This window comes from Coregonus clupeaformis, chromosome 13, assembly GCF_020615455.1.
Source record: "Coregonus clupeaformis isolate EN_2021a chromosome 13, ASM2061545v1, whole genome shotgun sequence".
In the NCBI taxonomy this organism is placed as follows: domain Eukaryota; kingdom Metazoa; phylum Chordata; class Actinopteri; order Salmoniformes; family Salmonidae; genus Coregonus; species Coregonus clupeaformis.
Genome location: NC_059204.1, coordinates 5,378,758 through 5,405,790, shown reverse-complemented (window position 1 = coordinate 5,405,790; position 27,033 = coordinate 5,378,758). Strand labels below are relative to the sequence as shown.

At 45.2% G+C, this 27,033-nt stretch overlaps 2 protein-coding genes across 2 annotated transcripts; both read right to left on the bottom strand.

Annotated features, from left to right (window-relative positions):
• Positions 1-10,884: 10,884 nt before the first annotated feature.
• ppp1r14aa (protein phosphatase 1, regulatory (inhibitor) subunit 14Aa) lies at positions 10,885-15,193 on the bottom strand. The gene is made up of 4 exons (XM_045224555.1): positions 14,886-15,193; positions 12,546-12,626; positions 12,392-12,424; positions 10,885-11,545 (listed from the first exon to the last, which is right to left on the bottom strand). The coding sequence occupies exons 1-4, from the start codon at positions 15,081-15,083 to the stop codon at positions 11,375-11,377; spliced, it is 483 nt and encodes a 160-aa protein (XP_045080490.1). The 5' UTR covers positions 15,084-15,193; the 3' UTR covers positions 10,885-11,374.
• Positions 15,194-18,954: 3,761 nt separating this feature from the next.
• dlb (deltaB) lies at positions 18,955-26,740 on the bottom strand. The gene is made up of 7 exons (XM_045224194.1): positions 26,487-26,740; positions 26,145-26,384; positions 25,975-26,032; positions 25,602-25,859; positions 24,042-24,403; positions 23,475-23,691; positions 18,955-21,143 (listed from the first exon to the last, which is right to left on the bottom strand). The coding sequence occupies exons 1-7, from the start codon at positions 26,535-26,537 to the stop codon at positions 20,422-20,424; spliced, it is 1,908 nt and encodes a 635-aa protein (XP_045080129.1). The 5' UTR covers positions 26,538-26,740; the 3' UTR covers positions 18,955-20,421.
• Positions 26,741-27,033: the final 293 nt, after the last annotated feature.

The window sequence follows — 27,033 nt, the reverse complement described above, 5'->3', positions numbered from 1 at the left end:
CAATGAAGCGACACACAGATTGTACAATATTAGGAGGATATGTACACTACCAGTTAAAGGTTTGGACACACCTACTCATTCAAGGGTTTTTCTTCATTTTAACTATTTTTTACACTGTAGAATAATAGTGAAGACATCAAAACTATAAAATAACACATATGGAATCATGTAGTAACCAAAAAAAGTGTTAAACAAATGAAAATATATTTTATATTTGAGATTCTTCAAAGTAGCCACCCTTTGCCTTGATGACAGCTTTGCACACTCTTGGCATTCTCTCAACCAGCTTCATGAGGTAGTCACCTGGAATGCATTTCAATTAACAGGTGTGCCTTCTTAAAAGTCAATTTGTGGAATTTCTTTCCTTCTTAACGCGTTTGAGCCAATCAGTTGTGTTGTGACAAGGTAGGGGGGTAATACTTTTTTGGTTACTACATGATTCCATATATATTATTTCACAGTTTTGATGTCTTCACTATTATTCTACAATGTAGAAAATTGTAAAAAATAAAATAAAGAAAAACCCTTGAATGAGTAGGTGTGTCCAAACTTTTGACTGGTACTGTATATATATATATAGTTGAAGTCGGAAGTTTACATACACCTTAGCCAAATATATTTAAACTCAGTTTTTCACAATTCTTGACATTTAATCCTAGTAAAAATTCCCTGTCTTAGGTCAGTTAGGATCACCACTTTATATTCAGAATGTGAAATGTCAGAATAATAGTAGAGAGAATTATTTATTTCAGCTTTTATTTCTTTCATCACATTCCCAGTGGGTCAGAAGTTTACATACACTCAATTAGTATTTGGTAGCAATTTGGTAAATTGTTTAACTTGGGTCAAACATTTCAGGTAGCCTTCCACAAGCTTCCCACAATAAGTTGGGTGAATTTTGGCCCATTCCTCCTGACAGAGCTGGTGTAACTGAGTCAGGTTTGTAGGCCTCCTTGCTCGCACACACTTTTTCAGTTCTGCCCAAACATTTTCTATAGGATTGAGGTCAAGGCTTTGTGATGGCCACTCCAATACCTTGACTTTGTTGTCCTTAAGCCATTTTGCCACAACTTTGGAAGTATGCTTGGGGTCATTGTCCATTTGGAAGACCAATTTGCGACCAAGCTTTAACTTCCTGACTTCAATATATCCACATAATTTTCCTTCCTCATGATGCCATCTATTTTGTGAAGTGCACCAGTCCCTCCTGCAGCAAAGCACCCCCACAGCATGATGCTGCCACCTCCGTGCTTCACGGTTGGAATGGTGTTCTTCGGCTTGCAAGCATCCCTCTTTTTCCTCCAAACATAACGATGGTCATTATGGCCAAACAGTTCTATTTTTGTTTCATCAGACCAATGGACATTTCTCCAAAAAGTACGATCTTTGTCCCCATGTGCAGTTGCAAACCGTAGTCTGGCTTTTTTATGGCGGTTTTGGAGCAGTGGCTTCTTCCTTGCTGAGCGCCCTTTCAGGTTCATCGATATAGGACTTGTTTTACTGTGGATATAGATACTTTTGTACCCGTTTCCTCCAGCATCTTCACAAGGTCCTTTGCTGTTGTTCTGGGATCGATTTGCACTTTTCGCACCAAAGTACGTTCATCTCTAGGAGACAGAACGCGTCTCCTTCCTGAGCGGTATGACGGCTGGTGTTTATACTTGCGTACTATTGTTTGTACAGATGAACGTGGTACCTTCAGGCGTTTGGAAATTGCTCCCAAGGATGAACCAGACTTGTGGAGGTCTACAATTATTTTTCTGAGGACTTGGCTGATTTCTTTAGATTTTCCCATGATGTCAAGCAAAGAGGCACTGAGTTTGAAGGTAGGCCTTGAAATACATCCACAGGTACACCTCCAATTGACTCAAATTATGTCAATTAGCCTATCAAAAGCTTCTAAAGCCATGACATCATTTTCTGGAATTTTCCAAGCTGTTTAAAGGCACAGTCAACTTAGTGTATGTAAACTTCTGAACCACTGGAATTGTGATACAGTGAATTATAAGTGAAATAATCTGTCTGTAAACAATTGTTGGAAAAATTACTTGTGTCATGCACAAAGTAGATGTCCTACCCAACTTGCCAAAACTATAGTTTGTTAACAAGAAATTTGTGGAGTGGTTGAAAAACGAGTTTTAATGACTCCAACCTATGTAAACTTCCGACTTCAACTGTATATACACACACACATACATACATACATACATACATACATACATACATACATACATACATACATACATACATACATACATACATACATACATACATACATACATATACATACATACATACATACATACTGTGATGCCACGAGAGGCTACCGCTTCCAGCGGGGTTGCCCAAGTAGTGCAAGGAGTCCAGGTTCAACCAAAACAAGGATTTTTATTCAAGGTCTTCGGCAACTAACGAAATTATAACACAATTCTCTTCTCTTCCAAACCCACTCTCCAGACCGTGTCTCTTCCCTTCCAAAACAACCCCAGCCTATCAGCCCCTGATTGGTTTCAGCTGCGTGGGAAGATTGGCCACAGAGGGTTGGAGTTCCCGACCATACCAGCAGATGGAGCCATAGCTGTCTGGGTTTGCAGCCACCTCAGGGGGATGTACCGTCCCTCCAGGACACAGCCTCTCGTGACATCACACATCCCCCTCCTCGGGACCGACGTCCTCGTCGGGTAAAGGCAGTGAAGAAGGCATCACGCCGGGAGAGGGCGTCCGCATTTCCGTGGTGCTTGCCAGCCCTGTGGACAACCGAAAAGTTAAACGGTTGCAAGCTCAAAAACCATCTGGTTACTCTACTGTTTGATTCCTTGTTCTTGGCCATCCACTGCAGAGGGGCGTGATCAGATACCACCATGAAACGTCGGCCCAGGAGATAGAACCGAAGGGACTCCAGGGCCCAGACTACAGCCAGACATTCCTTCTCCACCGTTGAATAGTTCTTCTCTCTTGGAAGTAACTTCCTGCTTAGGTAGAGAATGGGATGTTCTTCCCCGTCATGTGCCTGGGTGAGGACAGCACCCAGACCCACCTCCGAAGCATCCGCTTGGACCATGAATTCCTTCTTGAAGTCTGGTGCCACCAGGATCGGACTGGAGCAGAGTGCTCGCTTCAGGTTGCGGAAAGCCGCCTCCGCCGCAGGGTTCCACTTCACCATTCGTGAGTGGCGTTTGGTCGTCAGCTCCGTCAATGGTGCCGCTATGGTAGCAAAACCTGCAATAAAGCGTCTATAGTAGCCAGCGAGGCCCAAAAATGACCTTACTTGCTTCTTGTTGATGGGCTGCGGCCAGTCCTGTATGGCCCGCAGTTTGGCTTCCTGTGGTTTGACCAACCCCCGCCCAATGGTGTACCCCAGGTAGTTTGTCTCACTGAAGGCCACCTTGCACTTCTTCGGGTTTGCCGTGAGCCCTGCTTCCCTGAGCGAATCCAGCACCGCTTGTACCCGGGGTAGGTGGCTGGCCCAATCCTGACTTTGTATAACCACATCATCCAAATAAGCCGCTGCATCCTCTTGTGGGGCGCAAGGACTCGATCCATCAGGCGTTGGAACGTGGCAGGTGCCCCGTGGAGACCAAACGGAAGTCGGGTATACTGGTAGAGCCCCTCCGGGGGTGGCAAAGGCTGTCTTCTCCTTAGACGCCGGGGTCAAGGGCACCTGCCAGTAGCCTTTTGTGAGATCAAGAGTGGTTATGAAACGAGCATGCCCCAAGGAGTCTATTAAATCATCGACACGAGGCATTGGGTATGCATCAAATTCAGACACTTCATTCAACTTTCGATAGTCATTACAAAATCGTACTGAACCGTCTGGCTTGGGAACTAGTACTATGGGACTTGCCCAGGCACTGTGGGACTCTTCGATTACTCCCAACTCCCGCATCTTCCTTACCTCCTTCTGTATAACCACTTTACGAGCCTCTGGCACGCGGTACGGGCGCTGGTTTACCGTTCGGCCAGGCATGGTGCGGATCTCATGTTGGACCACCTCTGTGTGACCGGGAAGGGAGGAGAAGACATCCTGGTTCTGCTCCACGAGTTCCAGGGCCATCTGTCGTTGATGTGGGGACAGATTTGGACCCAGCTGAACCTCTTCTCGCGCCGGTTCCTGGGTCTCTGTGGGGGTAGAGAGCTAAACAGCGCCTCTCTGGCGTGCCACTTCTTTAAAAGGTTAACATGATAAATCTGCTCAGTTTTCCTCTTATCTGGTTGCCTCACCTTGTAGTTTACTTCTCCCATGCGTTCAATGACCTCATATGGTCCTTGCCAGGTTGCCAGGAATTTGCACTCAACGGTTGGCACCAGGACCAGCACTCTGTCCCCCGGCTTAAACTCCCTGGGCTGAGCAGATCTGTTGTAGGAGGCTTGCTGTTGCCGCTGACTGGCCTCCATGTGTTCCCGCATCATGGGATAGATGGCCTTCATTCTCTCCCTCATAGCCCCTACATGGTCGATCAGTGTCCGCTGTTGGCATGGCTGCTCCTCCCAGGCCTCCTTGGCGATGTCGAGCAGTCCTCTGGGTCTGTAGGAAAGCAAGAGCTCAAAGGGTGAAAAACCAGTAGAAGACTGAGGTACCTCTCTCACCGCAAACAATATGTATGGTAACAGCTGATCCCAGTTGCGCCCATCTTCCCCTACCGCTTTCCGCAGCATGGATTTTAGTGTTTTGTTAAAACGTTCGACTAGGCCATCTGTCTGGGGGTGGTAGACCGAGGTTCTCAGCTGTTTGATTTTCAGTAAAGCACAGAGTTCTTTCATCACCCTGGACATGAATGGAGTCCCTTGGTCCGTCAATATCTCTTTTGGGATTCCCAGACTAGTTGAGAGACGGAACAGCTCCTTGGCGATTTGTCTGGATGTAGCCTTCCTCAGCGGAATGGCCTCCGGGTACCGGGACGCATAGTCCAGAATGACCAGAATGTATTGATGTCCCCTGGCACTTTTCGGTAAGGGCCCGACTATGTCTAATCCAATCCTCTCAAAAGGAGTTTCGATAATGGGCAAGGGAATGAGCGGGTTTCTATATGTGGGCTTTGGCGCAACCTGCTGACACTCAGGGCAACTACGGCAGTAGTTCTCTATCTCTTTGTGTACTCCTGGCCAAAAGAAACGTTGCATGATTCTTTCCTTAGTCTTCTCTACCCCCAAGTGGGCCCCTAGCGGGTGTGTGTGGGCTAGGTTGAGTACTGTGGCCCGATAGGGCTGTGGCACGAGGAGCTGTTCATGCACTTCCTCATTTTTCTTGACTATCTGATATACTAACCCCCGGTTTACTGCGAAATGGGGGTAAGTAGGGGTTGTCTTATCACCTAACACTACACCTTCTAATACCTGCACATTTCTTAAGGCATTTGCAAGAGTAGGATCTTGTAATTGAGCCGTACCATACTGGCCTGTGAGAGGGGGAAGCTCTTGGGTGCCTGGGACGTCTTCTTCACTGGAGAACGGAGCACTTTCCTGGGCTGCGTTCTCTTCTCCCGTATCCGGACCAGTCTCGGTGTCGGTCTGGGCACCTGCCATCCCTATCAGAGCCCGGGCGGGAGTGAGTAACTCGGAGGATTGCACCGGAGCCTTCCCAGGATGAGTCTTGCCTCTCCGTTTCCGAGGTACTCGGGTTATCCTCTCCTGAGACTCTCTCCAGAGTGGGTAAAAGGCTGGGCAGTCTCGTCCAATTAGGACAGGGACGGGGAGGGAATCAACCACCCCCGCCGTCGTGTGTATGGTTCCCCGTGTGCTGGTCATTGTAAGTTCAGTAATGGGGTATTCTCTGGTGTCCCCATGGACACAGGAAACTGGGAGGACTTTCCCCGGGGTCAGACACCTTGGGCCCACCAAATCCTTACGCACCAGGGTGGCCCGGCTACCAGAATCCAGTAAGGCCTCCACATCATGGTGATTCACAGTTACCGGGCAGGTGGGGGTCGATCTGGGCCGCCATCTACGACTCCCAAGAGCGAGGCAACCCGGTGTGTGGGTGCTGAGCTGGAGGACTCCGCAGTGGGCATAGGTTCATCGGCTGGTTTCCCACACTGCCAGGAGATATGTCCCATCTCCCCACACCGGTAACACTGTCGAGTTTCCCCCTCCTGGTGTACTCTTCTTGGACCCGCCTGGTTTCTGGCTCCCCCTGGAGCCGGGATAAGTCCTGACGTGGCTGGGTTCGAGACCTTGGGGTCCTTTGGACGGGTCCTTCCCATTTGTGGTGGGGCCGCACTCCTGGGGTCTTTTCGGGAAGCATTCAGCATCTCCGCTGTGGCCTGGTACTTTTCCACAGCTTCCACGGTCAGATCAGCCGTGGTCAAGGCCTGTTGACTGATGAACCGTTTTGCCTCATAAGGCAGGGCGCGTAGGTAACGATCCACCACAACGGCCTCCACCACCGCCGCTGCTGTATTCCTCTGCGGATCCAGCCATTTCCTTGCGATTCGGACAAGTTCATGCATCTGCGCCCGAGGAGGTTGGTCTGGTTGGAAGGTCCAACTGTGAAAGCGCTGGGCCATACCAAATTTTGTGAGTCCATATCTGCTGAGGATCTCAGACTTCAGGGCATCATAGTCAGTAACCTGGTCAGGGCCCAGGTCCCGGACAGCATTCAGCGCTTCCCCGGTTAGAAAGGGGGCTAACAGACCAACCCACTGTTGCTTGGGCCAGGCTTCCCTAGTGGCCGTGGCCTCAAATGCATGCAGGTATGCCTCAATGTCATCGGTAGCTCCCATCTTAGATATAAAGTCACTTGCCTTTATTGGGCGGGTATTTTGGACCACCCTCTGTCTCTGCAACTGCAATTCCTCTGCCTTCAGAAGGTTGGCTTTCTTTTGCTCCTCCAAGAGAGCCACGTTTGCTTGCATCTGGGGCGTGCTGGCCAGCAACAAGGGCTTTCAATATGTCCTCCATTTCAGTCGGCGGGGAGCCTACGGCCAACTTGGAAAACTGGGTGATCAAACCTTCGGTATCCTCCTCTGCCATGCACTATTAACGCTTGAGCGTGCCCGTATTCTCCACCATCTGTGATGCCACGAGAGGCTACCGCTTCCAGCGGGGTTGCCCAAGTAGTGCAAGGAGTCCAGGTTCAACCAAAACAAGGATTTTTATTCAAGGTCTTCGGCAACTAACGAAATTATAACACAATTCTCTTCTCTTCCAAACCCACTCTCCAGACCGTGTCTCTTCCCTTCCAAAACAACCCCAGCCTATCAGCCCCTGATTGGTTTCAGCTGCGTGGGAAGATTGGCCACAGAGGGTTGGAGTTCCCGACCATACCAGCAGATGGAGCCATAGCTGTCTGGGTTTGCAGCCACCTCAGGGGGATGTACCGTCCCTCCAGGACACAGCCTCTCGTGACATCACAATACATACATACACACATATATATATACAGTGGGGAAAAAAAGTATTTAGTCAGCCACCAATTGTGCAAGTTCTCCCACTTAAAAAGATGAGAGAGGCCTGTAATTTTCATCATAGGTACACGTCAACTATGACAGACAAAATGAGGAAAAAAAATCCAGAAAATCACATTGTAGGATTTTTAATGAATTTATTTGCAAATTATGGTGGAAAATAAGTATTTGGTCACCTACAAACAAGCAAGATTTCTGGCTCTCACAGACCTGTAACTTCTTCTTTAAGAGGCTCCTCTGTCCTCCACTCGTTACCTGTATTAATGGCACCTGTTTGAACTTGTTATCAGTATAAAAGACACCTGTCCACAACCTCAAACAGTCACACTCCAAACTCCACTATGGCCAAGACCAAAGAGCTGTCAAAGGACACCAGAAACAAAATTGTAGACCTGCACCAGGCTGGGAAGACTGAATCTGCAATAGGTAAGCAGCTTGGTTTGAAGAAATCAACTGTGGGAGCAATTATTAGGAAATGGAAGACATACAAGACCACTGATAATCTCCCTCGATCTGGGGCTCCACGCAAGATCTCACCCTGTGGGGTCAAAATGATCACAAGAACGGTGAGCAAAAATCCCAGAACCACACGGGGGGACCTAGTGAATGACCTGCAGAGAGCTGGGACCAAAGTAACAAAGCCTACCATCAGTAACACACTACGCTGCCAGGGACTCAAATCCTGCAGTACAGACGTGTCCCCCTGCTTAAGCCAGTACATGTCCAGGCCCGTCTGAAGTTTGCTAGAGTGCATTTGGATGATCCAGAAGAGGATTGGGAGAATGTCAGATGAAACCAAAATATAACTTTTTGGTAAAAACTCAACTCGTCGTGTTTGGAGGACAAAGAATGCTGAGTTGCATCCAAAGAACACCATACCTACTGTGAAGCATGGGGGTGGAAACATCATGCTTTGGGGCTGTTTTTCTGCAAAGGGACCAGGACGACTGATCCGTGTAAAGGAAAGAATGAATGGGGCCATGTATCATGAGATTTTGAGTGAAAACCTCCTTCCATCAGCAAGGGCATTGAAGATGAAACGTGGCTGGGTCTTTCAGCATGACAATGATCCCAAACACACCGCCCGGGCAACGAAGGAGTGGCTTCGTAAGAAGCATTTCAAGGTCCTGGAGTGGCCTAGCCAGTCTCCAGATCTCAACCCCATAGAAAATCTTTGGCGGGAGTTGAAAGTCCGTATTGCCCAGCGACAGCCCCAAAACATCACTGCTCTAGAGGAGATCTGCATGGAGGAATGGGCCAAAATACCAGCAACAGTGTGTGAAAACCTTGTGAAGACTTACAGAAAACGTTTGACCTGTGTCATTGCCAACAAAGGGTATATAACAAAGTATTAAGAAACTTTTGTTATTGACCAAATACTTATTTTCCACCATAATTTGCAAATAAATTCATTAAAAATCCTACAATGTGATTTTCTGGATTTTTTTTCCTCATTTTCTCTGTCATAGTTGACGTGTACCTATGATGAAAATTACAGGCCTCTCTCATATTTTTAAGTGGGAGAACTTGCACAATTGGTGGCTGACTAAATACTTTTTTTCCCCACTGTATATATATATATATATATACACACACACACACACACATATATATATATACATATATATATATATATATATATATATATATATATATATATATATATATATATATATATATATATATATATACACATACAGTTGAAGTCGGAAGTTTAGATTAGTCTTTTTAAGCACTAGTTATTTGCTTGCCAAACTGTATGTTTTTCAGACTATTGTATTTTGAAAAGGTGCATTGAAGCTGTTCTGGCAGCTCGTGGTGGCCCAACACCCTATTAAGACACTTTATGTTGGCGTTTCCTTTATTTTTGCAGTTACCTGTATGTGCTTGTGATATAACCGTTGTCGTTTTTTTTTGTTGTTGACACTATTGATCCGCCGTGGCTAAATTATGCTCTGGTGTATTTTGAACATTGAGAGCGGCCTCCTGTGTTATAGTAGTATTTTCAAAAAGTAAATAACTTGATTCAAATGTATATTTTCTATAGTTTATCATACTACAGTCATCAACATTTTCATGAATTTTAAACACTTTAAAATGGACATACATCATTAATTGCAACGTTCACTACATTAAATAACACAATTTAAAAGCCCATTTCATAGAGAATGTTACAGACTGGACTATATTTAGTAACTTACTTTGAAGAGATGGTGATTGGGTCTAAATAGGCGTTAGATTTTTGGTGGTTTAAATTCAGTGTACTTGTCTTCAACTGCCATTTCCTTAAAGTCAGACACGCTAACTCATTTTTCTCAGCTTCAGAAGCATCTGCATTAACCAAATGTTGTGTGTTTAACCTAAACATTTTCTTTGGAAAAATGCACCAAAAGTATCTTTTGTATTTTACAAATAGAAAGATGAAAAACGAATTTATCCACAATCTGCTCTGGACAAGTCCGGTCCTGGAATGTCTTAAATACTTTGGGATTTTATCTATTTCCCCAGAGTCAGATGAACTTGTGGATATCATTTTTATGTGTCTGTGTACAGTATGAAGGAAGTTAGAGGTAGTTTTGCGAGCCAATGCTAACTAGCATTAGCACAATTAATGGAAGTCTATGGGTATCTGCTAGCATGCTAGCAGATACCCACAGACTTCCAGTCATTGCACTAACACCAGTTAGCAATTGCTCTAGTTAGCAACTTCCTTCAAACTGCCCGCAGAGACATAAAAATGGTATCCACAAGTTCATCTGACTCTGAGGAAGTACTGTAGATAAAGAGCCTCATTGCCAAAATCCGGAAGTATCTCTTTAACAAAATGAAACAGAAATATTTTGGCCTACTTCATCCAGTGTCCAGAAAAATGGATTGGCGCGACATGCAAATATGGCATATTTAATGAGATATCGCCTCATTTGCACATTTTTATAAAATATTTCAGAAAAAAGTATATTTGTGTTTACATTCAACTGGTAAAAGTTGATTGTAATATGATTAAGCGGGGAAAATTACCCTATGAGGGTGTGGTGCCTGGCCTTTGTAGATTCACTGTTGCTATCGAAGTCATTCCAAAGGGTGGTTCAACAGAGCAAATTAAATGTAACCATTCTTTCTCAATCATATATCATCAATGACGCTATTTAGGCTTATATAGCATTTGGGAAGTCATCAACAGCTATTGTTTAAATTCAGCCCAGGATTCAACTAAATATAGACAATCTTCACAATTGCTATAATAATCTGCACGGAATCTCAAACAGCATTGATCACTTGCACCGTAATCTCAACTGGAATCCAGATCATTTGGTTGTGCTATTAGATGAAGCACAATGATAACACATGAAGTTGCTGTATAAATAAACAAAATATCTGACATTGTATTCCCATTTTAACTGTTGTGCTTTTAAATGGTTGAAAAAGCAGTGATAACACATTTAGGTGACAACAAAACAAAAATATTGATTTTCCATTGGAATTTATTTGTGCTTTTAGATGGTTGAAAGCATAGTAATAACACTGGGAATTCAACAGACTTTTGGCTGTCTTTTTGAAAATAGGTTGGAAGCTCATTGATCAACATATCTACCAAATATTATCAAATGTTGAAATGACGGGGTGTGCCCAGTGGGATGTGATCCAAAGTGCTGTGACAACATGGTGTTGTTCATGTGGCATGTTAAGGTCAGTGTGTGAGTAGAGTCTGAGGGTGGTCCGAGGGTGTGTGTGTGTTGCGGGGGGGATGACTGATGGATGAAATGGGGTTACTGGGAAACAAAATTCCAGAAACGTTCGCCAAATGCCCAGTTTTTCCAGAAATCCCGATTGGAGGATTCCCGGAATAGTTGGAGGATTTCCTCCCTGCTTATTCCCTCCTGATTCCAGACATTTTCCAACCGGAAATTATGGAAAACCTGGGAATTTTGGGAAATAATTTTTACGACCCTAGTCAGAGGTCAGTTGTCAGGTCAGAGGGTCTGGTGGGTGTGGGTGCGGGGGCAGTGGGGGTCGTTGAAGTGGTACGGCTCATGGCGGTGCTGTGGGTGGTTGCAGAGGGAGGGGTGTTCGATGCCCTCGGTAGCCAGCTCCTCCTGCTTGTGAAGGCCTTCCAGCTTGACCAACAGCTCGCCGATGAAGGTCTGGCAGGGAGGGACACACAGTAGCATCATATAGCTAATGTTTTGTATTTTTCCCTTTCACATTAGATACATAGATACTACATAGACAGAAATGAGAGGGGGAGACTGAAAATGGAGGACTCTGAAGCCTCAACCCCAGTCGCTCTATGTTTGGTCTCCAGAACACCTGGATTTAAGACCAGTCCTGGACTAAAAAGCATGTTCAATGGAGCATTTTGGCTTAATCAGTGTCCAGGAAACCAGCACTCAGTGTTCTTCAATCTTTTGTGATATTGATTTGAAACCAACATGTGTCCAACGTGTGTGTGTGTGAGTGTGAGTGTGTATGTGTGTGTAGAGGCTGGTGGAAGGAGCTATAGGAGGACAGGCATAAATGGAATGGAATAAATGGAACGGAGTCAATCATGTGGTTTCCATATTTTGATGTGTTTAATACCATTCCCTCCATTCCATTCCAGCCATTGTAATGAGCCTGTCCTCCTATAGCTCCTCCCACCAGCCTCCTCGTGTGTGTGTGTGTGGGGGGCACTGTGGGCCCTATCCTTTGTCAAAAGAGGTCCTGCAGCAGGGAACAAAGGGAAAGAGAAGAGAAGGGAGAGGGAAGAGGGAAGAGAGAAGAGAGAGAGAAGGCCAGGACAGACGGCCATTGTAAGGCATGTGGCGTGACAGTGGAAGGAGGTGTCAGACACCGCTGCCTCCTATTGGAGGCCAATACAGTGTGCGTGTGTGTGCGCACGTGTGTGTACGTGTGCATGCAGGTGTGCGCATGTGTACAGAGACTAATAAAAAGGTATGACTTAATATGCATCATTATTCCATATCATTACAAACGATGGTAAAACATACCTCTGTGTTGTTGCTGCATGTCTGAAGGATCACCTGATGATGAACAGAGTTTAGAGAAGAGAGAATTCATTGTATCAAAATTCCAGTAGTTAAATTCTCTGGCAAAGTCTGGTTGATCTGAATCCATGGTCAGAACAACTCTGGCTGGGCCTACCTGTAACTTTTCCACTCGCTCCTCATTGCTAGGCAGGTCTATCAGGTCATCAATGTTTACCTCGTCTGGCATGTCTTCCTCCTGCAAAACACACACATTAAAAACACACGTATACTGTATATTATCAGAGTGGAAAAGTTTGTGCAAATCTCAATACATGACTTATGCAAAAGTTTGAGTTTTGTCTGTACATATTAAGTTCAGCTTTGACCCCTAATACATGAAAGTAATTTCCAAATGGAACAGTTCACAGGATTCATTCAGAGGGCTGATGGTTGGATAATAATAACCATGTCCATGTATCCAACTGTATCAGTGGCCTGGCATGACAGAACCAAGCTCTATTTTTCCAGACCAGTAGAAGATCAGCCTCCTCTCCACACAACTCCTCTTTAGCCTGAATAATCACACTGCCTGCCTGACACACATTCAACTTCTGGTGGGCTGGATTTTGAGGGCAGTTCCTAAAATGATCGGACTGGTTCCCCTGTAGTTTGTGACGGTTATTGATCTTCTGATCATATGCTCAGCTGAGATCCGGCACAGGCCACCTGCATTTGTGTCCCTATAGGTTTGAGTCTCCTGCTTTACACTGGTACTGTACTACAGTATATCAATGCAGTGTTGTTACAAGGGGTGTTCCCAAAATGACACTCTATTCCCTATATAGTGCACTACTTTTGACCATAGGGCTCTGGTCAAAAGTAGTGCACTACATGCAGACTAGGGTGCCATTTCAGATGCAGACAAGAACTGGAAGCAGTATGTGTCCCCAAACATCCCAGGAGAGCAGAACATCTAGCTAGTGATGTCACATGGCCAGCTGCAGTATGTTTACCCCACCTCAGGGATAATTAACCCAATCACCCATTAGCCCCACCCTGGGCCCTGGAGTACTCTCCCTCCTCTGCACACATCTTCTCTTCCTGTTTCTCATCCTTCATTCCTGTTCCTGTTCCATTCCCCTTTTCCAAGTGGCCATGTAAGGCAGTGAGTTAGCATTCCCCAGCCACCATGTCTCTGTCTGGAGGCTGCTGCTGCAGTTGTGGCTGAAGACTACATCCGGAATGGCACGTTATTCCCTAGTGCACTACCCCTAGAGCCCTGGTCAAAAGTAGTGCACTATATAGGGAATTACAGTGCCATTTTGGATGGAGCCTTAGTCCACAGTGCACCTCACACCTTCTCCAGTCCTTTTATGGACACTGTGCTCTCTCATAACATCCATATTGTATACACCTTTTATATGCATCTCATATCTCACGGCCGCAACCATGTACAAGTCTGTTTAGTCCTGTTAAGGAGGACTACGCAGAAGAGTTGGTTTAGAAATGCCTCTGTAATTTTGACAGAGTGCAAGTTGTGTGGATATACACTACAGTTTTTATTCTACATTGTTTGTCTCACACAGGAGTGTTCAACTGTAATGTTAAGATCCATGTATCATGTACAGTGTACAAAACCAGTCCTTTTCTCCATGAATATCCAACTCAGAGCTTAAGCCTATTTTTTAAACATAAAGTTAAGTATTTTTTCCCCAATTCTATTGATTCAGGCAAAGGTGAAAGAGCAAAGTTCTCATTCTTAAAGGAAGGGAACCTTTCAGATAGTACTGCCTGATTAAAAAGTTAAGAACTTGCCATATACCTAAAATCTCTTTACTGTCTGAAACCTATTGCCTGAGCACATACGCAACATGTGAGTTCCATGATCTGATCAATGTGATCCAATCACTATATGATCAAGGTTTGTCACGTCTACACATTGTATTAAAAAGTGTCTCTTACCCGTCCACATCATGACCAGATTAGCTAGTGCCTCCCTGTATGTAATATATTTTACAGATACTCTTTCAAAATAATGTGCATTTATTTATTTTAGAACAATTACTTATGCCATAATTTAATGGTGCTACCTGAGGCCGTTATAAGGACGATTAAATGGTTTGACCATCCAGATCTGTTTATTGATATCCAGACAATGTGTGCCTGACTTCCTCCGGAGGTGTTCAGGAAGTTCTAATAATAATTATAATTATAATAACTTATTACACTTTTCAAGGGCTTTTCATTAGACAGAATCTCAAAGCGCTTGTTAAGCTAAATAAACATTAATTTACAAATAAAGAGGCTACAACAGTAGCTAGATCAGCTAGATCAAGTCTATTTGAGTGCTTCTTGAAGCACAATCAGATCAGTGTATTTTAATTGTCCACACCGGTCTAATAAAATGTAGGCACAATCAGAATGTAGAAAAGTACAGGACAAAGGGCCCATGTTAGCACCAGGTATATACGGGGCTTTTGTGTGGCCCAAGAGCATAGGCTACAACGGCACTCACCTTGCCTAAGTACAGCTCGTCCAAGCAGTCATCTATCCATTTCTCCACGTCTAGTCGTCTCTGCAGCTCTTTTCTGTTGTATTTCACAGTCACTCGAGCTTGTCTCTTCTGTAGGTTGACTCCGTGTTCCCGAGACGTTCCCAAATCTGATGAGTGGACTTCATCTGCGCGCGTCCTTCCGACCCTTTTGGTTGCCATGTCTGGTCTGACTGCTTCCAAAGCCAAATGTAGTCCGACGCACTGTCAATCCCAAACAACCGCCTCGCCCCTACCAGCTCGCTCAGAGCGCCCTCGGTTGTCACGTGTTGCTGACTAAACTCCGAAGGTAACTTCCAGAGATTGACTCCCCCCACACCCCACACATGACAATATGTGATGACATCTGTAAACAATCCAATGAGGTGCAGAAGTTGGTATGCGATGGGAAGAGACTGTAACTACCAATTGGATATCACGAAATTGGGGAGAAAAAGGGCAAAAAAGTACCCAAAACATAAATGTAAAAAAATAACGTTGGTATGATGTATCAATTGGGGCAGGGGCCTTCTTCCAGGAAGCAGAGTGACATGAGCGCATGGTGTGAGCTTAGGGAGAGATACATGTCATTATTTTGCATGTTTAAATAGAGATAACTTTTTATATATACTACATGACCAAAAGTATATGGACACCTGCTCGTTGAACATCTCATTCCAAAAGCATGGGCATTAATATGGAGTTGGTCCCCCCAGCTATAACAGCCTCCACTTTTCTGGGAAGGCTTTCCACTAGATGTTGGAACATTGCTGCGGGACTTGCTTCCATTCAACCACAAGAGCATTAGTGAGGTCAGGCAATGATGTTGGGCGATTAGGCCTGGCTCGCAGTCGGTGTTCCAATTCATCCCAATGTTGTTCAATGGGGTTGAGGTCAGGGCTCTGTGCAGGCCAGTCAAGTTCTTCCACACCGATCTCGGCAAACCATTTCTGTATGGACCTCGCTTTGTGCACAGGGGCATTGTCATGCTGAAACAGTAAAGGGCCTTCCCCAAACTGTTGCCACAAAGTTGTAAGCACAGAATAGTCTAGAATGTCATTGTATGCTGTAACGTTAATATTTCCCTTCACTGGAACTAAGGGGCCTAGCCCAAACCATGAAAAACAGCCCCAGACCATTATTCCTCCTACACCAAACTTTACAGTTGCCACTATGCATTGGGGCAGGTAGCAATCTCCTTGCATCCGCCAAACCCAGATTTGTCCATCGGACTGCCAGATGGTGAAGCTTGATTCATCACTCCAGAGAAAGCGTTTCCACTGCTCCAGAGTCCAATGGCGGCGAGTTTTACACCACTCCAGCCAACGCTTGGCATTGCACATGGTGATCTTAGGCTTGTGTGCGGCTGTATGGCCATGGAAACCCATTTCATGAAGTTCCTGACAAACAGTTCTCGTGCTGACGTTGCTTCCACAGGCAGTTTGGAACTCAGTAGTGAGTGTTGCAACTGAGGACAGACGATTTTTACGCGTTACACGCTTCAGCACTGGGTGGTCTTGTTCTGTGAGCTTGTGTGGCCTACCCCTTCGCAACTGAGCCGTTGTTGCTCTTAGACGTTTCCACTTCACAATAACAGCATTTACAGTTGACCGGAGCAGCTCTAGCAGGGCAGAAATTTTATGAACTGACTTGTTGGAAAGGTAGCATCCTATGACGGTGCCACGTTGAAAGTCACTGAGCTCTTCAGTAAGGCAATTCTACTGCCAATGTTTGTCTATGGAGATTACATGGCGGTGTGCTCAATTTTATACACCTGTCAGCAATGGGTGTGGCTGAAATTGACAAATCCACTAATTTGAAGGGGTGTCCACATACTTTTGTATATATAGTGTGGCAGACCAGGGGGTTTGGTCAAGATGTTTACACAGATCAGACACAGACAGAATTGTATTAGCTCGGTTTCAAGGGTGTTTATTTAAATAATAAACAAAGAGAAAATCATAGGTCTCCTCCAGGAGACCTCCTCCGGGATACCGTCTTCTGGGCTCCGGGGTCTTGCTGTATCCTATCAGTGCGACTTAGGGCATCCGCATTCCCATGCTTTGCCCCAGACCTGTGCACAACAGAAAAAGAGAAGCATTGAAGGGACAAGAACCAACTGGTGACCCGATCGTTTGTGTCCTTTCCCCTGGGGAGCATGGTCTGTGACCAGGGTGAAGTGGGTGCCCAACAGGTAATACTTGAGTGTCTAGTGCCCACTTCACCGCTAGGCACTCTTTCTCGACAATCAAGTACTTTTTTTCTCTGGGTATCAGCTTATGTAAATGATGGGGTGCTCCTCCCCATCGTTATGTACATGATGGGGTGCTCCTCCCCATCGTTTATCTGGGACAGGACATCCCCTAGTCCCGTGTCGCATGCGTCTGTCTGGACCAACATCGGTACCTGGAAATCGGGTGTTACGAGAATCGGATGGGAGCACAGCGCTTCCTTCAGGCGCCGCGTCGGTCTCGCCAGTCCATTTCACTGTTTTCGGGTGGCGGGCCCTGGTTAGAGCGGTAAGGGGGGGGGGGAGTCGTCGGCCACGAACCTCCAGTCGTGGACCAGTTGGGCCCGATGGGCCAGGCTGTACCCGTAGCGGCTGAGTATCTCCCTTGAGACCGTCGTAGTTAGCCGCCTGTTCGTCGTTAAGGTCCCAAATGCCTTTTGGGCGTTCCCGGAAAGGAACGGGGGACAGCAGACTTGCCCACTTCAGCCTTGGCCATCTTTCCCGTAGCGCGGTCTGTTCAAACGTGCAGAGGTATGTTTCGATGTCGTCATCCTCCGTTAGCTTGATTAAAAACTGGTTTGGATGCGATTCAGTAGGCGCTCCTCCTTGTAGCTTCCTGATTTCCTCAACGAGGCGGACATTTTGTAGTCGCTGCTCCTCCAGCGTTCGTTTCTGAACCGCCTGTTGTGCTTGTTGGGCCCGGACGAACTGAGCTATCAACTCGTCCATGCTGATGCTGCGTAAACGTCAATCCTGATCTGACCACGTTATCAGAATGCCCGCATTCTCCACCACTTGTGGCAGACCAGGGGTTTGGTCAAGACGTTTACACAGATCAGACACGGACAGAATTGTATTAGCTCGGATTCAAGGGTGTTTATTTAAATAATAAACAAAGAGAAAATCATAGGTCTCCTCCAGGAGACCTCCTCCGGGATACTGTCTTCTGGGCTCCGGGATCTTGCTGTATCCTGTGGGGAACAAAACCAAGCTCCCTCCGTTATCTCTGGTACTGCGCACAACTGTACGGCATAACCTCTCGTCCCCACTCCTGTGTGCTGCCCTCCTGGCAGCTTTATGGGACTCGTCCAGCTGGTGAGCAATCAGCCCCTTGATTACTCACCAACCACAATCAGCCCCAATTAGTCCTGGCCCGAGAGCCAGTCTAGACCTGGCACGTCCAGCAGAGGGAGCCATCGCCACGTGATGTAGACTCCGTCTGTCACCAGGCCTTGATGAGTCTCCACCTGCTGGCTAACCTGCTGAACGCCAAAATAGTGTATTTTCAAAAAATGTAGTTTTCTTTTTGTTGCCTCAGGGCAACATTGTGCAGTTAGGCAACCCTTTTTTGTTGCCTCAGGACAATGTTGTGCAGTTAGGCTACTTTTCAGGGCAATATCATGCTAAATGAAAGATATGTAAAATGATGGCCTTGGTCAATGTTTTTGCCCACATATCCACTAACATTCACAGGCAATGGACACAGGGATATTCTATGGGTGAAAGTAGCCAAATGGAGCAGCTAGGATCATACCCTCTGATAGTGAGTAAAGTGAGCTTTAGGACAGTGACGGCGAGGAAGAATGGGCCACAGATTCAGTTTGAGAGGCAGTGAAATACTAGTTTATGCCCAATTTGTATTTTCTTTTGAAAATAGTGCTATATTTCACACAAAAAAGGTTTTGAAAATATCAGATTTTCCTTGGTGTTTTAGTACCCTTATGGCACAGCATTGCCCTGAGGCAACAAAACAAATTCTGAGTGTGGGGGGGTTAAAGTGAATTTTCTTTATTATTGATACATTATCAGAAAGTCTACATGTTCAACAACAAAAAATAGGATGGAATACATTTTTTAAATTAAAAAACAAAATGTGTGCAGTAGAGAGTTAAGCCAACATGGACAAAATTGGCACAGATTCTGGTAGGCTAATATTATACAAAATTGGTTTGAGCAAGCGTTCAAATAATTTAGCCTATTGGGTAGGCCTAAAAAATGCCAAAAACATACAGGCTATTTCTCACATTTTATACCAATCGTCTTACGTAAACCCCTCATTACAGGCTACTTTTCAACCAAATAGGCCTATGAAAACAACCATTTTAAATGAATAACTTTTAATCCTTTATTATGTGGCCAATGTACATACAGTATGTATGTTGATAATCAATCGATAGGCTAGAAAAGTTGATTTTATAGTCTTTATTCAACACATTACAAACACTTACAACAATGACATAAAACTTAAAACAATCATTTTTTGAGGGCAAATGCCTTACAAAACACAAACTTTGGCATGAACATAAAATTACACTGGCTGTTCTTCAGAAACAGCAATACTTATGTCATGATCTGTGTAACAAAGTTACATGTTCATTGATTTCAGGTCATAAATCAATTCCGTGTTTCTTCCTGGAGTATTCATGAGCTATTTAGAATACACAACAACACACAAAGATGCAGAACATCCATTACAAGTTGTTTATTTAGGATCACATAAATATATCTCTGGATTTGTGGCAATAAAGGTGAAGATTTTGGACAAACATTTTACACATAATAAATAAATAACAAATAAAATGATGGTATACCGACTGATAGTTTTATCTTAGGAAATGTACTGTATGTTAGAAGAAATCATAGTAAATTTTTAAATGAAAAAAATATATGTTTTATCGTTTGGAATTGCTCAAATTGGAGTTCTGGTGAAATATGCTAACAAACAAAAACACAGTGAAGTCAATCCAGGAAATATATCCTCTCCTTGAAGGTCATTGATAACAGTCTTTATTGTGAGCTGTTCTTCCAAAAAGGTACAGGTCAGAGAATTAGGTCTTCCTGTATTTGGTTTAAATGGTTCTTCCAGAGTCATTTGGTGAATATGACTGTGTTGCAGCAAGGGCAATGATAGGTCAGTGTCCAACTTAAATGGTCATGTGGTATTGGTAGTCGTCTCTTTGGGTTATTTGACGTGGAAGACCTTTCTCTGAGGAGATTCCCTAAAGTTCCCATACTTCAAGAGGTCACTTACTGTTGTTCTTCATGATGAGAGGTTGTTTTCCAACATGTTTTTTTCTTTGTTTAAATTTGCAACGTAAAAATAATGACAGGAATCCAACCATTCATACCGTTTTCGTCCTTTTCTTCATTCACTTAACATTTCATAAAAAGAGAAAAAAGAAGTGCTAACGATCCCCTGTTCTTCCTCCCCGTTTCTGTCCCTCCTTCCATTCCCAGGTGTGTGGCTGTCCTGTCTCCTCTTTCTGTCCTTCTTGAGTCCAGACCAGTGGCTCATCTTAGCCCAGCCCCACTCTCCCCCCTCCAGAGGTAGTCCTGTCCAGGGGAGAGAGAATGGTGCTCCCCCCCAAGTACCCGGCCTGTCCTCTCATCTGGGGGGCTCAGCGATGCGAGCGATGCCAGGCTGAGGCGCGGGTCGCTGTTGCTGATCTTGAACAGGCCGCTGGGCCCCAGGAAAGCCTCTCTCTCGCTGGGGAAGTGGTTGATCACCGTCTCCAGGTCATTGAACACCGCCGTGTCGCTCAGTTGCTTCCTACTACGCAGCCGGTGCCGCCGCAGCACCACGATGCCCGCCGCTAGGCCAAGGGCGAGTAACGCCAGGACGCAAGAGGCAGTGAGGGCGGCGGAGGAAGGCTTATTTGTCAGTTGGGGGGCGGGCTGGAAGCTGAGCTGCAGCGTGAACGCACAGCTAGGTCCCATGAAACCCGTCGGACACTGGCACACAGGCCCCGTGAAGTGGGTGAAGCAGGTGCCGCCGTTCTGGCAGGGCTGGGCGCTGGTGCTGCGGCCACAGGCGTCCGAACGCACGCTGCAGTTCTTGCCAGCGTAGCCCAGCGTGCACGAGCAGGTGTAGTCGTCCACACTGTCCTGGCAGGTTCCAGCATTCTGGCACGGTACTGAGGCACAGTCGTCGATATTGACCTGGCAGTTGGCCCCGGTGAACCCGGAGCGGCAGCGGCATAGCACGCTTTGACCCAGGTCTAGACACTCACCACCTAGAAGACAACATATGACACGGCTCCACTTAGTACACTGCAGCCTACCACATTCTGAAGTAGTACAAGATGGGGTACATGGGATATCACACTGTTGCCACTTCTTAAGTCATGACTTCTGTCTTTATCAAAATAACATGATTCTGTTAACAGACTGTGGGATGCGATGACTAACAAGGAACTTTTGTTCCGGTGCACAGATTTTTCATCACTAATCATTTGGACAAATCACGATTTTGCAGGTGCCCGCATCTTCTGAATTTCAGAAGGGGAGGGGACATTTGGCCCATAGACTTGCCCCAAACAAGCAGAGAGAGGGAGTGGAGCTAGCGCTCCTCGCTCTAGTATCTTTTTAACACATTTACATTTTAGTCATTTAGCAGACACTCTTATCCAGAGCGACTTACAGTTAGTGAGTGCATACATTATATATTTTTATTTTTTCATACTGCCCCCCCCCCCGTGGGAATCGAACCCACAACCCTGGCGTTGCAAACGCCATGCTCTACCAACATCCCCTGCAGGCCATTCCCTACCCTACCCTGGACGACGCTGGGCCAATTGTGCGCCGCCCCATGGGTCTCCCGGTCGCAGTCGGCTACGACAGAGCCTGTATTCGAACCAGGATCTCTAGTGGCACAGCTAGCACTGCGATGCAGTGCCTTAGACCACTGCGCCACTCGGGAGATCTCCCCCCAGAACTTAATCAAGCATCTGACGCAATTACGCAAGATTTTAATCCTGGGTTTCCGAGATTAACATTTTATTGACTTTTTCTCCAGGAAGATGTGCTTAGGTTGTGTGCATTGATATACTTTGAAAACATGTATTCATTCATTGTTCAACCAGCCAAGTGCAGTACTTCCAGCAGGTGCAGGTGCATACTTGAACCACTAGATGTCACCAGAACCAAGACAAGCTGCTCTCCATCCACTTTCACCTGCTTCCACCTTTTTTGGGGGAGCTGGTGGACTGTTTTAAGTTCCTGGGCATAACCATCTCGTCCGATCTGACATGGTCAGCCAACACAAATGCCTCTATTTCCTGAGGCAACTGAGGAAGTTTGGCATGAGCACAGGCACTCTAGTCAACTTCTACTGAGTCACAGTGGAGAGCATCCTGGCTGGATCCATCATTGTGTGGTACTAACTGTAAGTCGCTCTGGATAAGAGTGTCTGCTAAATGACTAAAAATGTAAATGTATGGTAAAACCAACACACAAGACCACAAAAGGCTTCAGTGGGTAGTGCTCAATGCAGAGAGAATCATTGGCACTACCCTCCCCTCCATCGAGGCCATCTATGCGGACAGATCCCTCACTAGAGGCCAAAAGATAGTACAGTACCCCAGCCAGTGCACTGTTCTCCCAGCTACCATCTAGGCGGAGATAGAGGAGCATCAAGACCTCCACTACCATCAAGACCTCCACTACCAGGTTCAAGAATAGATTTTATCCCGGTGCAATCCGCCTGTTAAAACAAGCAACCTGCCTGCTGTTTTTATCCTACTTTTGGCACATGAGCACATGAGCACATATGACTGAACTATTTATGATCTTACCACATTTAATTGCTTTTCTATTTATTATCTTTTTACTGTATATGTGTATGTACTGTACTATATCAGAGAGCTCCAACAAATACTTTTAAAGAGTGATTCTGCTTGTGTTTCTCTGTTGTTCATTAAGAAAAACTAGATTTCAGTCTTGGGGGTGTGGTTCAATGTGGCAGTTACTGATATTTGTCCTCCATTAGACATCATAGGAACAAAGCCAGTATTACTTCCTCAAAATAGTCAGAATGAATCTACGATAACTCAAGGAATCTGTCATTAATTTTGACATTTTTGCAGAGGAGGTTTTAGTCATGCAATTTTACAACTAGCTAAGGTGTTTGGTGCAGTATTACTCAAGTAAAAAAATGTGTGACGTGTTGTTTTATGTAAACAAAGTCAGATCCGCTGCATTGATGGGCAGGTCTGTCTCACCGTCTGTGTGTTCTGCTGTAGAATTGGATAGAGAGCAATCACCGCAGCTGTGTATCCTTTGTTAGTGGTCAAGAGAGCATTGTCGAAATCAAAACCCAACCCTCAAGTGAGTCATGACGAACTCACTTGCAAAACTCTGTTTTGGACGAGACTGACTTTATGAACAAAACTATCCTATTTACACTTTGTAGTCAATTTTGACACTATAATAAATGTTTCTGAATAACATCGATGAAACATTGGCTGTTTTCTATCAGATAAGTTGTTTATTGCCTTCAGTTGCACTTTAATACCTGCAAATGTCAAATAAACTACTTGAACTTGATACACTACAGTCAGACTCACCATTCAGACATGGGCTGTTGCTGCAGCGGTCCAGTTTCTTCTCACAGTTGGAGCCGGTGTACGTGGGAGGGCAACGGCAGGTGTAGCCCCCCGTTAGTGTCTCCATGCAGGTGCCCCCATTGAAGCAAGGCCCATCGGCACACGTCATGGCGATGATCTCACAGTTCTTCCCATAGAAGCCCTGGGGGCAGGTGCACGAGTAGTCGTTCTCCAGGTCCTTAAGAGAGAGAGTATTTTCAAGTATTGTTGTTAGAGAGACAACTAGACTGGGCTTTAGCTTTTTACAATCCATAGATGATCCATGATTACTGATCATGTTTCTGACATTGTGTCTTATTTTAACATGTTTATAACTGTAATGTGTTATGTTACACTGCGTTTGTGTCAAGGATACATTTCCATTTTACCCTCAAATGGACAATTAAGTTGGAATAAAAAATTATAAACATGGCATTCCAAGTTAATTAAAATAAAAAAAAGTTTGTTTAACACACAATTAAACATGTAAATAAATGACAAGCCAATATTGAACAACCCCTATTTCCTGCAAGCAGTAATATTACTCACATTGCAGCTGCCTCCGTTCTTGCAGGGGTTGCTGTCACACTCGTTGGTCTCCAGCTCACAGTTGGTGCCACTGTAGCCCGGGCGGCAGGTGCAGGTGTAGCTGCCCTGGCCTGTGTTGGTGCAGGTGGCATCGTTGGCACATGGCCGGTGGTTGGTGCAGTAGTTGAGGTCCTGGTCACAGAAGAGGCCACCCCAGCCCTCCTTGCATTCGCACTGCCATGGCTGGCCGCAGGTGCCATGGAGACAACCCGGGTAGCGCACACACTCATTGCACGAGGGCCCCTGCCAGCCCATCCTGCACTTGCAGTCCCCAGGGGCCTCGCAGTAGCCGTGCCTCTCGCTGCAGTCCGCTGAGCAGATGGCTGTAGGGAGGAGGGGGAGGGATGGGGGTGTGGGGGGTTGATTACAATGAATGGGCAGATTGGGCACCCCCCTGCGCTATACATCACAGAACACACACGCACAGACACCCAACCCTGTCTGACCCCACCCCCCCACCCCTCCCAGCCCCATCTCAGACTTCAACTGTTTGTTAAGTATTAAACCAAGCAGCTGGTGAGCACACAACCACAGGAACAGAAGCCAGGTCTTTATTTTCTCCCTCTGCCTCATGCATACCCGTAACACACACAGACACACAGCATCTCCAACATGTGTCCCTGGCAGCCACGGTTCTTTCTCCCTTTGTTACAGGGGAACAAAAGGCAGATTGAACTCCACAAGTCTTCGAACTCCACAAGCAATCAGCAGTTAAAACAATAACAAAGCTACTCCCTGCCACTGTTTCACTAAAATGGAACCACTCTCAAATTCATAGACAGAGCTATGGATGCAAGGACTGACCATCCATGATATCAAAATGATAGTTTTAATCATTTTTTGAGGCGATACAGTGTTTGTTTAGATTTACTTTGTTTGCAAACATTGGAGTAAAACAAAGCTGATATTTTGGTTTCTGATGGGATATGACAGTTGAACTAAGCTCATGAGGCATTTATAAGTTCTATTCTTCAAGAATCAATAGGTACATATCATTAATTTATTAGTCCAAAATGGATGTAGCTACTGCAGATTGCCCCTTTAAGACTCCTGCAATTATGCCTGTGTAAAAGAGTAGATGGCTGGTTAAAGGATTAAAGTGAAATCCTTTGGGGAGATGTCATCTTAATTTAGAAATAACTTGACACAAACATTTTCATAAAACAAGGGTGAATTAAAATGTTGCACATGCTTCATTGTTGGTGTGATTATGTGTAGGCCTATTTGTAATAGTTATTGTGATTAGGCCTGTATGTAATAATTATTGTCACCAATCATTCAGCTCTATATGCTGCCTATATGCTGTCCCTGTGATACCTTTACCTGTAAAAAGTATGAATTGTGTTTTCACCAAGGAGAATGCCAATAAGAACATTAGCCTCATTCATCAATGAATCATTGCCTGCACTGTGCAGTCTATTTACAATAGGCCTATAAAGTGCAATCCGTCCAACTTGACAGCATCTGAGTCTGGACAGTAACGTAGCCTAAAGTCATTGACGTTAACTCGATTGTACTTACGATCAGAACAGTAGTTGCCCTTCCAGCCCTCCAGACAGTGTTTGTTCCCCTCCTCGTCACAGGTGTAGTGACCCAAAGTGTCGTCGCGGGGTCTGCAGTACTCCGCGCAGCTATCGCCAAAGTAGTACTCGTCACAGAATACGTGGTAGGAGTAGCGCAGCTCGCTCTGCTCTCCGAAGTGGACGTCTTGAGACCAGTCCTCGCCGATGGCCAGTCTTCTTCTGGTGGCCAAGCGGCTGACAAGGTTGTTTTGGTTGTCTGAAATATACAAGAAAATGTGTATTATTATAGTAGCCTATTGACATAGTGAATGTTTGAATTTAGGTAAGCTGTTAAGAAAGGCTATAATATGCCTACTGCAACAACACCTTACCTGTGTATTCTGTAGGGGTTTCTGCGTTCCATGCTTCAATGATCAGCGAAAATGTTCCCTGAAATAGAGGTAAATCCTGGATTAAAGTTTACGCAAGAATGATATACAGTAACATAACATTTATATTTCCATGTCTAACATTTAATATGTATATATAAAAGGTTATTTACCGGCCACTTGAAATGGAACGGTATTCTAATCGGAGCGCTGCTGGAAATCGAGGTCTGATCTGCGCGGATGACGTTGGTGTGTCCCGTTCCAAACGTGCATGGTGGCTCCGCATGGATAACGTCCTCGGAGTGTTTTAGACAAATTCGGAAAAATATGTGGCAGTCCCTATGCCTTCTGCATATGCGGTGGGCAGTATTGAACGAATGGACTTTCAGCTCGAACACACCAGAGGACGATACCTGCCAAGAGAAGAACGAATTGGACATTAGAAATCCTATTTAAACTGTGCGTAAAGCAAGGCAATATTGAATGGTTCCTTATTGTTACAATATCGTACTTACCACTTGCATTACAGCCAAAGCCAAGACACATCTAAAAGGTAGTGAGGCCATTTATGACAGTTGTTTGGTTGGTAGCTATACAACAATCGGCAGGTGTATGCATTCGTTGTGTCCAATAGAAGTGTGACGCGTGCTTATTCCCAAAAACTCAAATAGCTAAAGCTGTAGAAAAATATCCTTGCAGTCACACCATAAAATAAGTGTGAAAAGGTATAAAAAGTCCTCGCTCTTCCCTTTTCCCTGGTCGTGGTCTTCACTTGTTTTGGTTATGGTGCTTAATGAGATTGAATAGGTTTTATACCCCTGATGCGCTCCATTCACGCGTCAGGAGGCGGGACAGGGAAAGACCCAAGGGACAACCAGTACATTTGGGATGTGTGTGGATTTGGTGGTGATTAAATTTGTCAGAAAATTTTGAAGGCACAGGGCCTATAATTCGACCATAATCATATTTAAAGCGTGATTGGAACAAGACGATTTTTATACAGTAATACAAATAGCCAAATGCCCACTAATTTGGAGATATGTGGGCTAGCTATCCCATGGA